At 40.1% G+C, this 21,042-nt stretch overlaps 1 protein-coding gene across 2 annotated transcripts in view; it reads left to right on the top strand.

Moving 5' to 3' along the window:
* The window catches only part of mcm9 (minichromosome maintenance 9 homologous recombination repair factor), a 57,047-nt gene that overhangs the window by 21,866 nt on the left and 14,139 nt on the right, over positions 1–21,042 (top strand). For both annotated transcript variants that reach the window (XM_060850811.1, XM_060850802.1), the window contains exons 5-8: positions 2,097–2,297; positions 4,645–4,770; positions 10,235–10,354; positions 18,258–18,432. In XM_060850811.1, coding sequence (XP_060706794.1) covers positions 2,097–2,297; positions 4,645–4,770; positions 10,235–10,354; positions 18,258–18,432 — 622 coding nt within the window. The remainder of the gene's footprint in view (positions 1–2,096; positions 2,298–4,644; positions 4,771–10,234; positions 10,355–18,257; positions 18,433–21,042) is intronic.

Here is a 21,042-nt window from a genome sequence, read left to right as displayed (position 1 = left end):
TGATGAAGCGCTGGTGTTCTGTCCCACTTGCTATTTATATGTCTTGGCCTGTTATGGTGGGTGATATCACTTCCAGTACTACTTCTGTGGGTGTGCTCATTTAAAACACATGTAAGGAAACATTTTTTCCTCTGGGGGTTGTTCATTTCTGGAATTCCCTTCCTCAAAAGGCTGGGATGATGAATATTTAAACATTTTTAAAGTGGAGGTAGATAGATTTTTGATTACCAAGAGGATGTGAAATTATCAGGAGATGCAGAAATGCAGAGACAAGGTTAAAATGAGATCAGGCATGATCCTCTTGAATGGCAGAGGAGGCTTGAAGGGCTGAGTGGTCTTTTCTTCTTTAGATTAGATTACTTATAGTGTGGAAACAGGCCCTTCGGCCCAACAAGTGCACACCGACCCGCCGAAGCGCAACCCACCCATACCCCTACCCCTACATTTACCCCTTACCTAACACTACGGGCAATTCAGCATGGCCAATTCACCTGACCCGCACATCTTTGGACTGTGGGAGGAAACCGGAGCACCCGGAGGAAACCCACGCAGACACGGGGAGAACGTGCAAACTCCACACAGTCAGTCGCCTGAGTCGGGAATTGAACGCGGGTCTCAGCCGCTGGGAGGCAGCAGTGCTAACCACTGTGCCACCGTGCCGCCCACTTATTTGTAAAAGTTCATAAGCCCTAAACAGACAAGGAGAGAAAAATATATACCAATGAAATTTCTATCAATGAAGAGAACAAAATATTAGAAATCCATATTTCATGGTTTCCCTTGCCTGTGTACTCCTTCTGGAAATGTGCACAGTTGATTAACTTTATAGTAGGATCTATTTCATGTATTATATTTTCAAGTTTTGACTTTTTTAATTTACTGTCTTATTATATTTTGAATAAGTTTCTGGTTAATGGGACTGGACAGTTGATGTAAAGCTTGTTAGAATAATGTAATTGTTCATCCAAATTAGTGGAGAGAATAAGGAATAATCAACTTGCATGAAGAAGCAAATACATTTCTTCAAACATTGTGCAGTTGATATTCAAAGGTTTGAAATCACTTCAGAAGGTTATGCATGCGAGAATTTCAAGATGCTATTACCTTTTGAAATGCATGACAGACTGGGCAGTTCGGTTAAAAAGCAAGCAGAAAATTACAGGAGATTTGAGAAAAGCGCTATCGGAGAAGGGTAATGACCTTTGAACTCCACAAGATACTGTCTGTATCTTCTGTTGAATCTGTTCATAAATAATAGAGAAGGAGCATCTTTGTAATGTAAAACCGACAGATAATGCCAAGCTGGATGGCTAATTTACAAGCCTAATGCATTGCAAGCGTTCATAGTGATTTGAGTCAACTGAAAGGACGGGTTATGCCCTGGAAGACTGACTTTGATGTGAACAGATGTAAGGCACTGATATTGGAATAAAAAGCATGAAATGTGTACATAGTTAATAAGTATGCAAATTGTTTTGCTAACTTGTGAACATAATGTGCAAAAATACTATTGGTTATATTAGCTCCTACACTATACAGACAGCTCTTCATTCTAAAATTTAACATGTATTTATCACATATTTCAGAGTCTGTGGACAATGAGGTCAATGGGTTAGTTTTGGATTCTTTTTGTTTTTATTCTCGGGCTCAGGGACATTGCTGGCTAGGTCAGTTATCCCATCCCTAATTGCCCAGAGATCCAGAGCCAACTACGTTGCTGTAGTTCTGGAGTCACATATAGGTCAAACCAGGTAAAGAAGGCAGTTTCCTTCCCTAAAGGACACTAGTATGAGCTAGATTTAGAGACAGAGACAGAGAAATTCAGATAGGGCAAGCTCACCCTCAAAATGGTCCCACTATCTCAGGAATCTAAAGCTCTGTCTACTGCATCATCCCTCATTCATCTGGACTAGCCACTTATTTCTGTACTTGCTAGATGACTTTAGGAAAATACTATATGATGGGTAAATAGCCTGTTTCCACTTAAGGACTATTAACTACAGATTTTAAAATGGCTTGTTTACTTTTCTGTCTCAGAATATAATCAGCCAAATGCTAACAAGTAAGGCTTCTGATTTTTATTTCATTTAACTTAGGTGATGATATAACAGTTTATGGTGTGGTTATGCAGAGATGGAAACCTCTCAGTCAGGACTCCCGTTGTGACTTAGAACTTGTCCTGAAAGCTAATAATCTCGAGGTGAACAATGAACAGCCAACTGGAGTTATTATTGATGAAGATGTCCAAAAAGAATTTGAAAACTTTTGGAAGAACTATAAAGATGACCCCCTAGCAGGTACAGTGAGTTTCTTATATATGGAATTACTAACTTGCATTAGTATCTACTTCAAGTCTTCCAAGCATAGTGGTACAATTCTATTACTTGGACAATGAAACAAGCTTTAACTAAATTATGTAAAGTTGCACAATAGTTGACTTAGTTTTATATAAATAAAATGTAGGCAGTTAACATAATTTCTAAAGAAGTTGATATTAATAAGAAATTTTGTCAGGAGTTTCAAGAAAATATATCATTGTATTACATAAAGAAATTGTCTCAGTTAATCATTGAAGCGATGGGCTGGCTAAAGTAGTTGACACTCACTTGTAATGATTGGAACTGATTCAGGTCAAACCTCTTCGAGTCATTGAGTTATACAGCACTGAAACAGACCTTTTGGATCAACCAGTCCATGCCAACCATAATGCCAAACTAAACTAGTCCCATCTGCCTGAGCTTGCCCCATATCCTTCCAAACATTTCTTATCCATGTACTTATCTAAATATCTTTTAAATGTTGTAACTGTACCTGTATCTACCACTTACTCTGGAAATTCATTCCATACACTAACCACCCTCTGTGTTTAAAAAAAACAAAACTGCCCTTCATGTCTTTTTTAAAATCTTTTTCCTCTCACCTTTAAATTTTGCACCCTTGTCTTGAAATGCCCCATCCTAGAGAAAAGACACCTGCCATTCAACTTATCCATGCCTCTCATTATTTTATAAACCTCTATAAGGTCACCTCTCAACTTACCTACTTTGGAAAATTCCTCCACCCCTACAATGATTAAATCTCTGTGTTCCTCCAGCTTTGGCTTCTTGTACGTCCCATGCTTGCCATTGGGTACTGCAAAGCATGTGAACATTTATATAGTGCTAGCCAATTGCCAACTTAGTTTTGTGGGATAGATCCCTGAATCACTGGATTAAAAACACAAAACAAAACTACAGGATAGCATCTAACTGACAGTTATAAGGTATCAAAACATTTTGCACTCACCTTTCTGAATTTTTCCAACACCACACCATCTTTCCATTTTAATCAAAAACTCTTTCTTGAATGAATGACCAGTGTCTGCACCTTCCCTGACCCATCCTGAAATGGTTGAATTATCCATAGAAACTTGAACTGTGAGACATCACTACTTGAATCAGTTGCCAGTCTGTGCTTGTGATGTTTGTGTACTTGGGAGATGCACTAATGAGAGGTGAGAGTGTCTCCACTTTGTGAGGTGTGCAGTCAGTCCCAGCATGGGTTGCAGGATTTCATACAAGCACATGTTCTTTTTCTTTTGCGGGTCTGTGTTAGTGGGAAATGCTTTGCTTCCTGTTAACCAGTGATGTTTTTCTTTTGTGAGAATATTTTCAGTACAAGACTTCAGGAGATTCAAAAAAATTTCTTCTAACTATCCAAGTGGGATGTCTTCCAACACAATCTGGGACTGATCTCGATGTCTTATCAGGCACAATGACTATACCACAAGACCCTGTTTAGCAATCAGAGAAGGATACAAATAGTTTTGAAAGGGCAAGGCAGTCCTTTAACTTGCTAAACCACAATGCTAAACATTAGTCTGGGGTTCTGGATTGGTAGGCCAGTGATATTGCCACTGTGCCCCACCTCAGCAGAGGTGGTATGAACATTTTAAAACATCCTGTTCAGGCATTTTATTACACAGAAAGAGAAATTGCTGGAAAGGCACAGCAGGTCTGGCAGCACCTGTGAAGAGAAATCACCGGGAACATTTTAGGTCAACTGCCCCTTCCTCAGAACTGTCTGACTTCCTCACTTTGGAACAAAGCTCACAATCTGTAGCTGTGTGTGTAAGGAGTTATCATGCAGTGAATCAATATTTCCTAACTTCACTCATCTCTATCATTGAATACAGAACTCAGTATCTTTGTCTATTAACAGCAGGTACTGAGTCTAAATGTATGTAAATCAAATGCATAACGAAAGAAGATTTTATTAGATGAAGTCTTGTATCTTTAAAATTGAACAAATTATATTCAGATTTCTCACATCACCACCTGCACATCACTGTAACTGGTAGTATTGGCATTTCAAATGGAATATAAATTTAAAAATTAAGCTGTTTTAATTGTCTTACTGTAATAGACTTATTAATAATAGTACCATGGCGTCTGAAGACTATAAGGAATGTAGCAGGTTTTCGTGGAAAGATGAGAGAACAAAGTAGATGGTTTATGGTGAAATCAAGGTCCAGCCATTATTTGGGGAGTCGAACTGAACTGTATTCGCATCTAAGGCTGGCAATGAGAGAGATTTTCTGTCGGAGAACTTATGTGTATATGATGCAAAATAATGGCATGTGCTGCTTTTCTTTTTATTTTCAAGGAAGAAATGAAATTCTGGCCAGCCTTTGCCCACAGGTATTTGGATTGTTCGTGGTTAAACTAGCTGTTGCCATGGTGTTGGCAGGTGGAGTGCAAAGAACTGATCAAGCAGGCACAAAGGTTAGAGGTTAGTATTACGGCAACAGACCTGCAATATTAATTAATTTAGTTCCTTTTAATTAGTCTGCAGTTTTAATTTTTCCCACATTTTGACTTTTTAAAAAAAATTTAGTTGATTTTTATTTTTTTTTTAATCTGCAAAGTTTCAAGATAGCGTTTCCACAAACTTCACACAATCAGAAGGAAATTCTGACTGTACATTCTATTCAGAACATCGCAATAAGCAGCAATTCCCAGACCGAGCCCACAACCAACGGATCAGATGTAAGCTGTGCTGTTCTGCCGCATCCAGTCATGAATGGATGATTAAACAACGCCCTGAAGGTGAAGGCTCCACAAATATCCCCATCCTCAATAATGCAAGAGCCCAGTGCATCTGTGCAAAAGATAAGGCTAAAGCTTTCACAGCAAACTTCAGCCAGAAGTGTCAAGTGGCTGATCCTTCTCCAGTGGTCCCCAGTATTATAGATACCAGTCTTCAGCCAATTCGATTCACTCCATATGATATCAAGAAATGGTTGGAGGCACTGTTTACTGCAATGGTTCCAGGCCCTGACAACATTCTGGCATTAGTACTGAAGACTTGTGCTCCAGAACCTGCTGCTACCCTAGCCAAGTTCTTCCAATACCGTTACAAGTCGAGAGTGTGTTGCTTGGAAAGCACAGCAGGTCAGGCAGGATCAGAGGAGCAGGAGAATCAACGTTTCAGACATAAGCTTCTTTCCTGATGAAGGGCTTATGGGCCAGGGGGCTGAGTGATAAATGGGAGGGAAGTGGGGTCAGGGGAAGGTAGCTGAGAAAACAATAGGTGGATGAAGGTGAGGGAGAAGGTGATATGTCAGAGGAGGGGGAGTGATGGACAGGTCAGGAGGGCGGTGCCAAGTTAGAGGCTTGGGAATGGGATAATGGGAGGGAAGGGGAAATGAGGAAGCTGTGTAACAACACTGGCATCTACCCAATAATGTGGAAAATTGCCCAAGTGTGTCCTGCACATAAAATGCAGGACAAATCCAACTTGGTCAATTACTACCCCATCAGACTATTGTTGATCATCAGTAAAGTGATGGAAGGTGTCATCAACAGTGCTTTCAAGCAACACCTGCTCAGTTATGCCCAGTTTGGGTTCTGAAAGGGCCACTCAGCACCTGATCTCATTACAGCCTTGGTTCAAACATGCACAAAAGAGCTGAATTCCATGGGGAGGTGACAGTGACAGCCCTCGGTATCAAGGCTGCATTCGACCAAGTGTGGAATCGAGGAGCCATAGCAAAACTGGAATCAATGAGGTTCAGGGCAAACTCTCCACTGGTTAGAATTATACCTGGCACATAGGAAGATGGTCATGGTTGTTGGAGATCAGTCACCTCAGCTCCAGGATATCTCTGCAGGAGTCCCTCAGGGTAGTGTCCTAGGCCCAACCGTCTCCAGCTGCTTCATCAATGACCTTCCCTCCACCATCAGGTGAGAAGTGGGGATGTTCGCTGATGATTGCACAATATTCAGCACCATTTGTGACTCCTCAGATACTGAAGCAGTCAGAGTCCAAATGCAACAAGATCTGGACAATATCCAGGCTTGGGCTGACGTGTGACCAGTAACATTTACAAATGACAGGCTATGACCATCACCAATAGGCGGTTATCTAACTACCATCCCTTGACATTCAATGGTGTTTCCAAAACTAAATTGCCCACTATCAGCATTCTGGGAATTATCATTGATCAGAAACTCAACTGGACTCACCACCTAAATGCAATAGCTACAAGAGCATGCCAGAGGCTAGGGATGCTGCGGCGAGTAACTCACCACCTCACTCCCAAAAGCCTGTCCACCATCTTCAAGGCACAAGTTCGGAGTGTGATGGAATACTCCCCACTTGCCTGGATGAGTGCAGCTCCGTCAACACTCAAGAAGCTTGAGGTCATCCAGGACAAAGCAACCCGCTTGATTGGCATTGTATCCATAAGCATCCACTCCCTCCACCACTGACACTCAGTAGCAGCAGTGTGTACTATCTACAAAATGCACTGCAGAAATTCACCAAAGATTCTCAGACAGCACCTTCCAAACCCCAATCACTTACATCTAGAAGGCAGCAGATGTATGGAAAAACCACCACCTTCAGGTTCCCCTCCAAGCCACTCTCCATCCTGATTTGGAAATATATCAGCATTCCTTCACTGTTGCTGGGTCAAAATCCTGGAATTCCCTCCCTAATGGCATTGTCCGTCAATTCACAGCAGATGCACCTGCTGCGGTTCAAGGAGGCAGCTCACTACCATCTTCTCAAAGGCCACCGGGGATGGGTAATAAATGCTGGCCAGCCAGCGATGCCCACAAGCCTCAAAATGAATAATAAAAAAAATGTTTCGTTACGAGTCATTAAATTATAGAGTGAAACAGACCCTTCAGTCCAACTTGTCCATGCCAACCAAATATCCTAAATTAATCTAGTCCCATTTGCCAGCACCTAGCCCATAACTCTTAAAACCCTTCCTATCCAGATGTCTTTTAAATGCTGTAATTATACCAGCCTCCACCACTTCTTCTGGCAGCTCATTCCACACACACAACACCATCTGCATGAAAAAGTTGCCCCTTTGGTCCCTTTTAAACTTTTGCCCTTTCACCCTAAGCCGATGCCCTTTAGCTCTGGATTCCTCCGAAACAGGGAAAAGACCCTGGCTATTCACCCTATCTATGCCCCTCGTGATCTTATAAACCTCTATAAGGTCACCCCTCCGCCTCCGATACTCCAAGGAAAACAGGCCCATACAGCCTCTCCTTGTAGCTCAGATCCTCCAACCCTGGCAACATCCTTGTGAATCTTTTCTGAACCCTTTCAAGTTTCACAACATCCTTCCAACAGGAGGGAGGCCAGATGGATTTTCCTTCTGTCTATTGATCACATCATCAAAAGTAATTTCCTAATTTAAGGCCATGATTCTCCCTTTACTTTACAATGTAGGGGCAAACATTTAATTGGCCACTGAAAGGTCCCCCCTTTCACTAAGAATACTCAATCTATCACACATCAATCAGCTCAGTAAAAGCTGACTGGAAACCCAGAGACACTTTTCTCAGCCTATTGCAGGTTTCAACACTAGGGTCTCTGGTTGTCAGAGGCTGTCAGCCAATTGGAGGCCAACAGCTTCTGTGCTCAAAAGAAATAAAGACTGACTGCTTAGGAGTTGTAAGAAGAGAAATCATTTTAAACACTGCACTTGGGGCTGTATGAGAGGGGATTTCATGGGGTTCTGCAGCAAGGCAGTTGAAGATTTTCAGAGATCACCCCCTCGCTTGCTCACCCCATACCTGCCTCCACTTGCCCCAGATTGGGGTAATTGTGGATGCCCCCCCACCCCGACCCCTCGCTTCCAATCCAGGCAGGTAAGTCATCCTCGTTTTCCAAGTTTGGAAACTCAGCACCTTTCGATTCTAAAACAGAAATTGCTGGACAGTCTCAGCAGATCTGGCAGCACAATGGAGGGAAATCCGAGTTAACATTTCGGGTCCAGTGACCCTTCTTCCAAACTTTTTGTTTCTGCTGGGAAAGCAGGTGTCTGGGGAGGTGATGAGTTGAAGCCCCACAACTGGCCATTAGTTGACCATATGGCCTTAGTTGGTGATGAGTCGTGAAGGTTACCCATGAACCTTCTCACCCAGAACTTCGTAATGTGTCAAGAAGTGGGTGAGTATCTCTCCAGCGCCAACATGCCCCATTTCTTCCTGCTCTCACCACCTCCAGGAGGGGAAATTTCTGCTCTTTGTTGTAATTTTGCCTGTCACCATTTGGGATTTCAATGCCATTGTCATGGCTGTTGCAACTTGATTGAGAGTAATATTCTGGATTTAGTCTGGCAACATAAGATACGTTTGTGAGATCACCACTTAGTCTCTCTCTTTCCAAAATGAAAAATTCCCTCCTATGTCCAATATATAATTCTACTGTGACCAACTGAGACCAAATCCAGGTGTGTTTTCTTTCAAGCAAAGTACCGAAAGAAGCAAACATCATTTTCTTTTGTGGAGTTCTTTAGTAAAATCTAGACCGTGAACACGATCATTCTCTACTGGATATGAGTAAACTCCAATTATTCCATTGAGCTTTGAAGCTTCATATGAGTCTTCCATGATTATCTACACTGGCATCATTCAGTTCAATGGCTGCACCTCTGACAGTCATTCATCCATCCCACCCCCAAGTAGAATACCATGAAGTGACCGCCCACTTGCAGCTGAATGAATCGGTCATTCATTGGCCACAGCAATTGACTGACCCGGTTAGCCGAGCATCACATAACCAACATGGAATGAACAAAATCATCTGAATTGAAATTAACATTTTTGTCAAAAGATAATGAAACTCATCCACTCAGTCAAGCGCGAAGAAACCCTCAGTTTCCATCTAATATGTGGAGCTGCAGGTCACAAAATTTAAAATTCAGCCCAATAATCAATGACAAAATGATGACTTTTTTTTGCAAAAAAATTTATTGTTTTCTAGTGCATTCTGCTATAGCTGTGCAGCTTGCATAGTTAAGCCATTCAGTCATATGAAACGTGTCAATTGGCTGCAATCATAAGCTTTCTCACCCAGAGCTGAAGTGTAGCGAGGGCAACCGTCCCGCCTTATTACCTGTCCTTCCCAAGCTTGCTGCCAGCAAGAGAACAAGGTTTGAGGGGCAGAGTCTAAGGTAGGAAGTGATGAGCTGAAAAGTGTTGGTTCCAAAATTTAAAGCGGCTGCGCATGGCTTGGAGATGGAGAGACTATTTGTTGGAGTTGTCTAATATGTTAGAGTCCCTAAAGGGAGGACCCACCAGAGGCTGCCTTTAAAGAACAGGGAGATTAGGATACGGTGGGACTCATTTACTTTGTACTCCTTTATTCTTGAGTGCTGGCGATGATCAGCACTATGCAGGGGACAGATCAGGGAGTCCAAAAGAAAGAAGGACAGGAGAGCAGGCAGCAAAGCAGAGGTAGGCACAGATCCCTGGCAAGTCCAAGAGTTTAAAGGTCCAGAATGACATAATGTGCCATGTGTAATATATATGATGAATTGGTCTGAAATATAAACACACAGTTTATAAATGTGCAGTTCTGAATAATACTCTGAACTGCCTAGAGGGGTACAAAGTATATTAATGCAACTTCTTGTGATTTTCATTCTTGGATTGTCCCTTAAAGATTAATCATAAATATCTGGTGAATCAGTCATTTTGGAAAGCAGTGCTCACACTGCTCCTTGAAAAATCACAGGTTTGTTAACACCTAGTTTCTAAAGATATGTTCCAATTTTGTTCACTTTGGAATATTTTGATTCCAACGTCACCTCAGGAATACTGTGCTTTACTGAACTGTTTTACCAGCCAACGAGTGATGCATGCTTATTTTACCAGGGCAGTTTGATTGTATCTAATTAATTGGTAAAGGAGTATGTATTCATTAATATGCATTCTTTGTTTTGAAGGAGAACCCCATCTTCTACTGGTAGGAGACCCTGGAACAGGGAAATCTCAATTTCTTAAATATGCGGCAAAAATTGTGCCCCGGTCAGTACTAACTGCAGGAATTGGATCTACTAGTGCAGGCAAGTTTAAAAAAAAATTAAATACTTTCTAATATTTAAATATTGCACAATGGATTTTCAATTTAAGATGCAATATAGTGCATCCAATAATCTTGATTGTCTTCACAGTATTTTACTTGAAATTTTCATTTAAGTAATTGTATTTTTGCCTGACGATTGTGACTTACTATGTAATGTAGAGAAATGAGGCTTTTAGTAATTATATAAAGGTTATTTACTTGTATAATATCATATTTTAGTAAAGAGAGGCACCGGGATTAGTTGCGAAAAGTACATATAGAAAGAATTATGCAAGCAAAGACTTTTTTATGTCAGTGACCAGTGTCCTGGTGGTGATTATTTTAAAAAATGAACAGTTGGTTTTTTTGAATTCCATCGACTGCTTTCAATATCTGGAACCTTTGTGGACTGAAATAACTTTAAATAGAAAACATCACTGACTTAAAATGGCCACAGCAATTGACTGACCATACAGGTTAGCCAACCTTCACAAAACCAACAGGGAATAAACAAAATCACCTGAATTGAGATTAACATTTTTGTCAAAAGGTAATGAAACTAGTCCACCTGGTCAGGTGTGACGAAACCCTCAGTTTCCATCTAATAAGTTGAACTGCAGTTCTCAAATCTTAAAATTCAGTCCATAGTCATGAACAAAATGACTTTCTGTTTTGCAAAAGCCCTACTTCCTCATGCAACCTGCAATAGATGTCTAGCTTGTGAAATTAGATCGTTAAGTGAAATGCGACTGGTGACAATTAACAGCTCAGTTGTCACTTAGAAGTAGAATTCTGCCCAAAAGCCAGGAAATCAGAAATTGCAAAGCAGTTGGTAAAATATCAAGAGGTGAAAACTGATGATATAGCAACAGATAAATTAAAACCAGAAGAGAGGAAATTGGAATTCAAAGAAATGGGAAGAACAAAAAGTCAAGAATAATAAAATGAAAGAAAGAGGCATGAACAAGAATGGAGAGATGAAGTAGAAATGGAGTTGAAATTGAAACAGCTTGAATCAAGAGAGGTCTTCCCAATCTGTCCAGTGAAGGTGTCGCTTGTGAGCAAACCACCCCTAACGCCGAGCTGACATGTGTAAGCTTGGTCATTTAATCTCTAGCTTTGATGAAGAGGAGATAGATGCCTTTTTTTTAATCTCATTCAAATGGTTAGTACAGTAGTTAAAGCGCCCCGTCTAGCAATGTATACTGATGTTGCAGAGCAAGCTGGCAGGGAAAGTGCACAAAGTTTACTCCGTCTTGGCTGAGGACAATACAGTCACCTATGAAGAACAAAAGGGACTACATAAACTATGTGCCAAACGATGCCAGAGTTGTTCTTTCAAAAACTCTGTACCAGTATGAGATGGCTTGACCAGACGTACCTAGAATTTGAAAAGCATAATCAATTCACTTTTGACCAGCAATTACGGGCACATAAAGTTAAGGCCATCTACAAAAATGTTTTGTGAGATAATTTTCCTTGTGTACAAAGATTCCATACCTTGCTAGTGGATTGAAGTAAAGGACGCAGTCAGGAAACTGAGTGAGATACAAACTAAATATCGGTGGGACTTTGGTTCATGTGAGAATTGGTACATAGGGGAAAGAAGTGCTTTAAGTAAGGTTTATTGCAACCAGTACAATCTTATTAATTATTCATTATTAATCAGGTTTATCAGTACCAGTATGGTTTACTAATAGTTATTGGGATTATTAGTATTGCGAGGTATTTTTCTGTGTAAGCAGGAGCAAGGCTAACTAAGCAATAAGGGACTGGCAGGGTTGGAGCAATCTTGAAAAAGTACAAGGAGAGAGGAATGGATGACCACCAGGTAGACAAAAACGAACAGGCTGGTAGTTTCTCAAGTGCACCCCATTCTCCCAAGTGGTTTTGCATTCTGAATACTGTTGAGAGTGATGGCTTATCTAGTGCAGCCAGAGCCAAATCCATAACATTGTGACTCTGGCGCTGTGTAGGGGGTTATATGATAGACTGGAAGAGACATACCAATGAGTGAATTGATAGTTAGAGGAACAGAGGGAGGTTCTGTGATAACAGACATGAATCCAAGGTCATGGATTGCCTCTCTGGTGCCAGGGTCAAGGGTCCCTGAATGGCTGCATTCTGCTTTTGGGAGACGAGTGAACAATCTGAAGTCACAGTTCATATTGCAACCAATAGCATAGATCATTGGATCTACAAACAAGGATCTAGTCCTCCAGTCAGAATTAGGGGAGATATGTAGAAATTAGCAAGCAGAATCTCAAAAGTAATAATCTCTGGATTATTCTTAGTACCACTTCAAGTCAGTATAGAAATAGGAGAAAAAGACAAATTATGAAGTTGGGCGGAGGGGGGGATCCTTAGAATCCTGGAACATTGAAATAGGCTTTGAGGCAGATGAGACCTGTACAGACCAAATGATTGCTATTGAACACAGTCAGAACCGAGTTCCTTGTAGGTAGTTTTGCTGGTGCAATTGTAGAAAGTTTAAGCTAACACAGCAGAAGTATGGGAATGAAGAGGTAATGTCACATTGGAATTGAAGGTGCACAAAATACTGGGAAAGATAGACAGCACTAGAAGAGAAAATAGTTACGGTTCATAGGTAGGGTCAGAATAAGGGAAAAGCAATTAAGTTTAAATCAGGTTGCTATCCCTGTATGTGAATATATAGAGTGTGGCAAATAAGATGATGAGTTTCAAGCATGAATGGCTAATTTGAGACATTATATTGCGGCTATAATAGAGGAGAGACAAGAAAGGACAGAACTGGGTGTTAATTATTTCTGGGTACAAAGCATTTGAAAAAGAGAAGGGGGAGGGAGAAGTCTTGATTCAGGAAAGTATTACAGCGCTGGACAAAGAGGGTATCCCAGAATATTCAAATGCAGAATTGATTTGGTCAGAACTAAGGAGTGCATACTTACATTGCAGTCTATTGCATTGTGATCTGTAGGCTGTCAATTATTACAAAGAATGTAGAGGTGCAATTTGCAAGGAAGTTTCAGAGAAATGAAAAATTATGAAGTAGTATATTGGGTGACTTTGGGATAGTCATTGTGTAAAGGGCAGAGAGGGATAAGCGTTCCTAGAGTGTGTTTCAGAGAACCTGTTTTCAATCCAACAAAAAAGCAATAACAGCTAGACCAGGTTCTTGGAATGAAACTGGCCAAGCAGATCAAGTGTCAATGAGGGAATATTTTGCGGACCATGATCGCTCAACCATGAGGTTTAGAGTGACTATGGAAAAAAATAACGAACAATTTAGAGTAAAAATAATTAACTGGGGAAAGACAACATCAATGCGAGATGAATAAACTTGAGTCAAAGGTTGGCATGAGAAACAGTAGTTGAATAATGGCTACCTTTGAAGAAGAAATTATTTGGGAACAGTCTAGGTATATTCTATTGAATGGGAAAGGTAACGCAAACAAATCCAGTTTCTGGAATGACAAAAAAGATAAATACATAAATAAAGAAGAAAATGTGATAGATAGAAAATTCCACTGAAATACAAGCTAAGTATAGAAGGAAAGCTAGCATCCAAGTTCAGCAAGGGATAGGGAATACAAATGGAATATTGACCTTTATTTCAAAGGGCATGGAGTCCAAATGTAGAGAGGTTTTGCTAATGTGATACAATACAGAGCTGGAATGCTATGAACATTTTTGGGTCCCGTATCTAAGGAAAGGAGGACAACGAAAGAGACTCGCGCTGGAGACAGTCAAGAGAAGGTTCATTCGACTGCTATATTGGGTCTGTCTTACGAGGAGAGGCTGAGTAGATTTGGCCAATACTCTCCAGAATTTAGAAGAATGAGAAGTGACCTTATTGAAATATGTAAGATTCTTAGGGAACTTGACAGAGATGTGGAGAGGTCATTGTCCCTTGTGGAATGTCTGTGACCAAAGGGCATAATCTCAGGGCATATTTAAGACAGAAATGAGGAGGAGTTTCTTCTGAGTGTCATGACTCTATGGAATTCTTTACTACAGAGGGCAGTAGTTGACATTTGGTGATTAAGTAAATTCAAGGCTGAGAGAGAAAGACAGATTTTTAAATACTAAGGGAATCAAGGATAATGGGGAAAAGGCAGGAATTTGGAGTAAGAGCATCACAGAATTGTTACAGTATGGAAGCAGGCCATTCAGCCTATTGAGTCCACATCGACCCTCTGAAGAACATCCCACCCAGACCCTCCCTCGATCCTATCCCTGTAACCTGTATTTGCCACGGCTACTCCACCTAGCCTGCACATCCTGGGACACTATGGGCAATTTACCATGGTCAATCCACCTAACCTGCATACCTTTGGACTGCGGGGGGACACTAGAGCACCCAGAGGAAAAGTGAGAACGGAAATTAGAGGCACTGATAATTACCTTTCAGATTTTCTTTGACATGGCTGGTGCCAGAGTATTTGAAAATTGCCAAAGTTAAGACCTTGTTCAAGAATGATTGTAGGACATAAGCCAAGCAATGAGAGGTCAGTCAGTTTAACTTTGTTTTTAGCAGTTTCTCAAACCTCAGTGACTCAGGACAAGATAAATCATCACCTGGACAAATGCAATTAATTAAAGTGAGCCAACATGGATTTCATCAGGAAAAAAATATGTTTAACTATCATAGAATTATCATAAAATGCTTATAGGGCCAAAAGAGGGCATTCAGCCCATCATGATTGCACCAACCCTCCAAACAGCATTCTACCCAAATCCATCCTATCCTTGTAACCCCACATTTATGATGGCTCATCCACCTAGCATGCACATCCATATACACTACAGGGAAATATAGCATGGCTGCTCCACCTAACCTGTGTAACATTGGAAGGAAACCAGAACGCCCAGCAGAAACCAATGCAGATACAGGGAAAACATACAAATCTGTTGCCCAAATGACTGACCATTTTTTGATGAGGTTGATGTTTATCAATGAATCTTGAGAAAGCATTTGAAACAGTGATGCATAGCACTCTTGTGTGCAAAATTAAAGCTCATGGAATAAAAGGGACAGTTGGCAATATGGATACAAAATTGTGAGTGACAGAAAGTAGAGAAATGGAAAATGGATGTTTCTCTTGTTGGGGAAGATGTATAATGGAGTCCCCAGGGGTCAGTGTTGGGACACTTACATTTTTCCAGATTTATACTGATTAACTAGGTCTCAGTGTGGGCACAATTAGTAGATAATAGAAATCTTGGAAGCATGTGAGATGTAGAACCTAAGAAAGACATAGACAAGTTGAAGGACTGGGCAGCTTGGTGGCAGAGGTAGATGCACGTGCAGAGGTACATAAGTCATTAAAGGTAGCAGGATATGTTGAAAGACCAGTTAATAAAGCATACATAATCCATAATTTTTTAATTGGGGCGTTGTCTTTTATTGGTTAGTAGCAAAACATATCCCTTAAAAAGACAAGGTCAGTCCAGAGAGACTGCAAAGGCTAGAAAAAGCCACTAGGAAGTGAAGGAGAGGTTCAGAAATGCAACAGTGGCATAAAAACCTGAAAGGTCATTTAGTTAAGAAAGGTCATTTGAACTGAACAGTGCTGAAGTCCAGCTAACAGTCTCAGAAAGGGTCAGGAAAGAGCCTGAAGGAATTAAAAAGATTGGAGGTGATAAAAGACAGCAGGATAAAGCTAGAGATCTAGTTAACAGATGCCTTCATGGTAATTTTAAAGAGCAACAAAGAGTTCTCAGACTGGACAGGAGAATGTGAAGATGAACCTTCATTTAGTGGGAGAGGCACAGTAGAGAATAGCAGAAGCTGAACAGCCATCTGAGGGCAGTAGCGCTCCATAGAACATGGAACAGTTTTCCTGAAAAACCATTTCCAAAACCAAAAAACATACCCGAGAGCAGATTTCACAGGTGCAGGCCAGGAGGGGTAGAGGGAAAACAGAATTACTCACTGCGAGGTCAAAGGAACAGGACCACGTTTCAAACCTCAACCAATCAAATTGAGTTGATGTAATGTTTAATGACAGTAAGGTGCAGTCCAGAAAGCCAAGGGGGCAAACATCAGATTAGCTAAGCTAAAATAAACTCCTAAAGATCAAATTTGGGAAAGTGCCTGAATCTGGTCCACGGATTACAGCAGTGAAGAAAGAAAACTCAGACAGGTAGCTTAGCTACCGCAACACGTCTGGCTGCCTCTCCCAATGCACATTTGAATCCATGCCATGACAAGAGAATATGTTATTGATTGTCAAAGTAAATTCATGCTGTTCTTTATCAATTTATTGATAAAGGAAGCATGAAAATGTTGCAGTAGTACCTCTAAAAGCATATTGATTCGTTGTCAAAAATGTAAAGGAATATGATGCAATTAACACAATGTAGAAAACAAAGATAATTCCAGTTATGAAATGGCAAGTTCAGTTACTAAACTGATAGAAGTAAATTGTTCTCTTTTTAGAGGAAAGAATCTGTCCCAGAGCATGGTTGATATCTTTTATAGACTTGTATGATATTCACAGTAAGGTATCTCAAATTCCTATTTTAACAAAAAACATCATGACTGTTTTTCTCTGATTAATGACTAACTAATTATGCACATTACCTTCACACAATCTTTCAACCCATCAGCTTTCAACCCAATCAAAGATTGTGCAGCTTGTTGGAAGACATAAGCCCAGTTTGATTTTCTGAAGTTCCTTAAATAACCTACACATAATATTATATCATGAGATTTTCTTTTAATCTGCATTACTTATCCTAACCTGCATGGTGAATTCATTGCTCTCAAAAGCTGATCATTTGTGACTTTTTTTAGGGAAAAGAGTCCCGCTGAATTATCAACAAGGAAAGATGCATAGGACATGAGACCATCCAGTATTAACGTGAAATACCTAAGTAATGCATTGAAAAAATTACTCAACTAAATCATAGATTTGGCAGAGTTGATTTCTTTCATCTTACAGTTTTGGTTATACAACGTTTGGTTTGAAGAAATGACTTGCAGAGCAACCTTTTTATGGCCCATCTGTATCCAATTTTGTGTTCCAGTGAATTGCATGGCTTGGGTGCTTCTTTTAATTTCCAGCTATTTGAACTCATTACTATATTTTTCATTTGTTATGATCAGAACTTCAGAGACACGTAAGTTGGTGTTATGATGGCAGAAATGACAGTGCATGTTTGTAGATAACAACGTATTGTGAGTCGTTTCATTCTAATTGTTTCAATACTATGGAAACGTCGGGAGAAGTCTATTTGCCGATCTTGTATGATTTCCAGCATTTGGAAATCTGTTGCTATTCCAGGGTGAAAACTAATAACATAAACTCCTCTTTGTTCAGTTACTTTTATTTATCTGCATAGCACAACATTTGTTCACTGGAATGTTTCTATTATGAGCATTTACCTTTCCTTTGGTTTATTTTAAAAGATTCTATCACTGACTGATGTTAGCATTAAATCCTGGAATATTACATTACACTATGCCAGAAAATTAAATAAGGAGGTGTATTCCATATAATTCAGCGAAATAATTGGTTGCAGAGTTTGTTAACTTTTAATTAGCAGTGAAACCTTGATGTCCCAGTGTTGCTATAATTAGAAGTAAATTCACCAAGGAAAAATTACTCCTATCTGTACGTTAAAAATCTATAGCCTCTCCATCCTGGGAGTATTTCTAGTTATAAATTCGTGTTACTGGATCAAAAATTCCATTTCATACTATGCAGTATCACATGGACTGCAATCACTTAACAAGAAAGTTCGTTCTATCTTCTAAGGCGTGACAGGCCTGAGCAAAAGAACTAGCCTTAGTAGTACTATCCATACCTGGAGAATTAATACATTTTTAGAACAGTGATTGGAAATGTACTACAGTTAGTTTTCACAATTTATGAGATTAATATGTGTTTTTTTTTTGCACCCAATGTTTCCTGTAGGTTTGACTGTGACAGCAGTGAAGGACTCTGGAGAGTGGAACCTGGAAGCAGGAGCACTGGTCCTAGCAGATGGAGGTCTGTGCTGCATTGATGAATTTAACAGTATTAAAGAACATGATAAAAGCAGCATTCATGAGGCAATGGAGCAGCAAACTATAAGCGTGGCAAAGGCAGGGTAAGCTGCTCATGTTCATCTTTCAAATTTGTAAACTGTGATCAAAGACATTTTAAGAATCCAGATCCCAGTGTCTGTCTGGCAACACAAAAATGATCAATGAATTTAAGTACAAACAATTTGTACACTCATTTGGACAAAAAATTAAATATCAGTAATACAAATAGAAGATTTATTCCAAAGGCAATTGATCAATGTTTGATCCAAATATTCTCTGTATGCATGGATTAAAAGATGAAATGTTATACAGGATTGTTGGAAGGTTGTCTTAATTGTATGCAACATTATTGATTATTTAATTAACTTAGAGTGAAGTGTTACTAAAATAATTTTGCCCAAACTGTGTATTAGCATTTGCTTCCATGTGGTCAATTTACTGCATGAGTTGTTTTAATATTACTACCATTCTTCCACTGGCATGGTGACCACTCAGTACATTTTATGTGCAAGGCTGTAAGAGTGCACTTCTGAACTACAGTTATTGTGCATCTGGAAGAGATACTCATGTACAGTGAACCATCAGAGCTTGAAGATATAAATCCTGCAATGTCAAACTTTGTACAAAATTGATTTAATTAAATTTCAATGAGAGTAATCTGCCAAATTGTTGCAAAAATCTAACCAGTTTGCTAATGTCTTTCAGGGAACTTACATGTGACTCCAATTCCATAATGATGTAGTTGACTCTCAAGTACTACATAAAATGTTGGCCATTCAACCCATCATTTTTTTTCAACTATACAATGAGATCATGATTGATCTGATAATCCTCAACTCCACTTTCCTGCCTTTTCTCCATAACTCTTGAGACCCTCACTGATTAAAAATCTGAATATCTCAGCCTTTAACATACTTAATAACACAGCCTCAACAGCTCTCTGTGGTAAAGAATTCTACAGACTTACTGCATGTTGAGAGAAGAAATTCCTCCTCATCTCTGTCGCAACTAAGCAACCCCTTATTCTGAGTTTTTGCCCTTTTGTCCTACACTCTATTACAAGGGAAACAAACTTTCCCTATCAGCTCTGTCAAGTCCTCCCAAGGGACTTTGTATATTTTGATATGGTCACCTCTCATTTTTCTAAATTCCAATAAGTACAGGCCCAATCTGCTCAATTTCTCCTTATAACACAGTTCCTTCATACCTGTACCAGCCTAGTGAATCTTCCCTGGACTGTCTCCATTGTCAGTTTATCTGTCCTTAGATAAGGCACACAAATCTGTTTGCAGAATTCCAGATGTCATCTGATAGTGCCTTGTATAGTTTTAACAAAAAGTCCCTATTTCAACACTCCATTCCTTTTGAAAGAAAGACTAGCAATCATTTTATTTTCCCTATTACCCACTGAGCTTGAATGCTAGCTTTTTCTGATTCATCGAGGCATATAGGCCAAATGCAGAGAAATGGGAACTAATTTACTTGGGAAACCTGGTCGGCATGAATGAGTTGGACCAAAGGGTCTGTTTCTATACTGTATGACTCTGACTGTATGAATGAGACCTCTCAAATACCTCTATTCTGTGTCTCTCTGAGATCTTTCTTCATTTAAACAATATTCAACCCCTCTATTCTGTAGTGCGTAATCTCACATTTTCCCACAGCATATTCCATCTGCCAGGTGTTTGCCTACTTGCTTAATTTGGCTGTAAGCCTCCATAGACTCTGTGTCATCCATTTTTGTGTGATCAGCAAACTTAGGGTGGCACGGTGGCTCAGTGGTTAGAACAGCACCAGGGTCCCAGGTTCAATTCCTGCCTCTGGCGACTGCCTGTGTGGAGTTTGCACATTCTCCCCATGTCTGTGTGGGTTTCCTCCGGGTGCTCCGGTTTCCTCCCACAGTCCAAAGATGTGCAGGTCAGGTGGATTAGCCGTGCTTTATTGCTATAGTGTTAGGTGTATTAGTCAGAGGGAAATGGGTCTGGGTGGGTTACTCTTTGGAGGATCTGTTTGGACTTGTTGAACCAAGGGCCTGTTTCCACACTGTAGGGAATCTAATCTAATCTAATCTTGATAGAGTGCATTCATTTCCCTCATCCAAGACATTAATATACATTGTAAATATTTGTGGGCCCAATGCGGACCCCTGCGGCTCACCACCAGTTACAAATAAACATCCTGAAACTGCTTTCCTTATCCCAACTCTGCCTTCTTCAAGTTAGCCAATCCTTTATCCATGCTAATACACTACCTCTACCTTAAGTAGCGTCTGAAAATCCAAATATATTATATCCACTTCTTCCTGTTTATCTATACTGCTTGTTACCTCCTCTTCATGAAGCCATGCTGACTCTGCCTAATTGTATTATGTATTACTAAATCTGAAAGCAAGTGGCCATGAACAATAAATGCAGCCTTGCCTATATCTGAGGACAAGTCAAAATCAAGCCATTTCCCTTCTGCTTGTCTGAAGTGTGCTGCATTTCCCTGTAGCATTATTGATGCCTTTTAAAACTGGGAATATTGGAAGCACTCCATCCATAATTTGATTACGATAAGCCTCTATTAGGTGTGCAGGAGGTAAAACTCGGCTACAAACTCCTCTGTCCAACTGCTTGTCCACTTTTTGAAGCTTGATGAATCAACATCTTGTACAGACATCTGTCCTGAAG

Source organism: Hemiscyllium ocellatum, chromosome 3 (assembly GCF_020745735.1).
Source record: "Hemiscyllium ocellatum isolate sHemOce1 chromosome 3, sHemOce1.pat.X.cur, whole genome shotgun sequence".
Taxonomy (NCBI): domain Eukaryota; kingdom Metazoa; phylum Chordata; class Chondrichthyes; order Orectolobiformes; family Hemiscylliidae; genus Hemiscyllium; species Hemiscyllium ocellatum.
The sequence above is the reverse complement of the archived record's forward strand: the minus strand, read 5'-3'. Positions and strand labels throughout refer to the sequence as shown.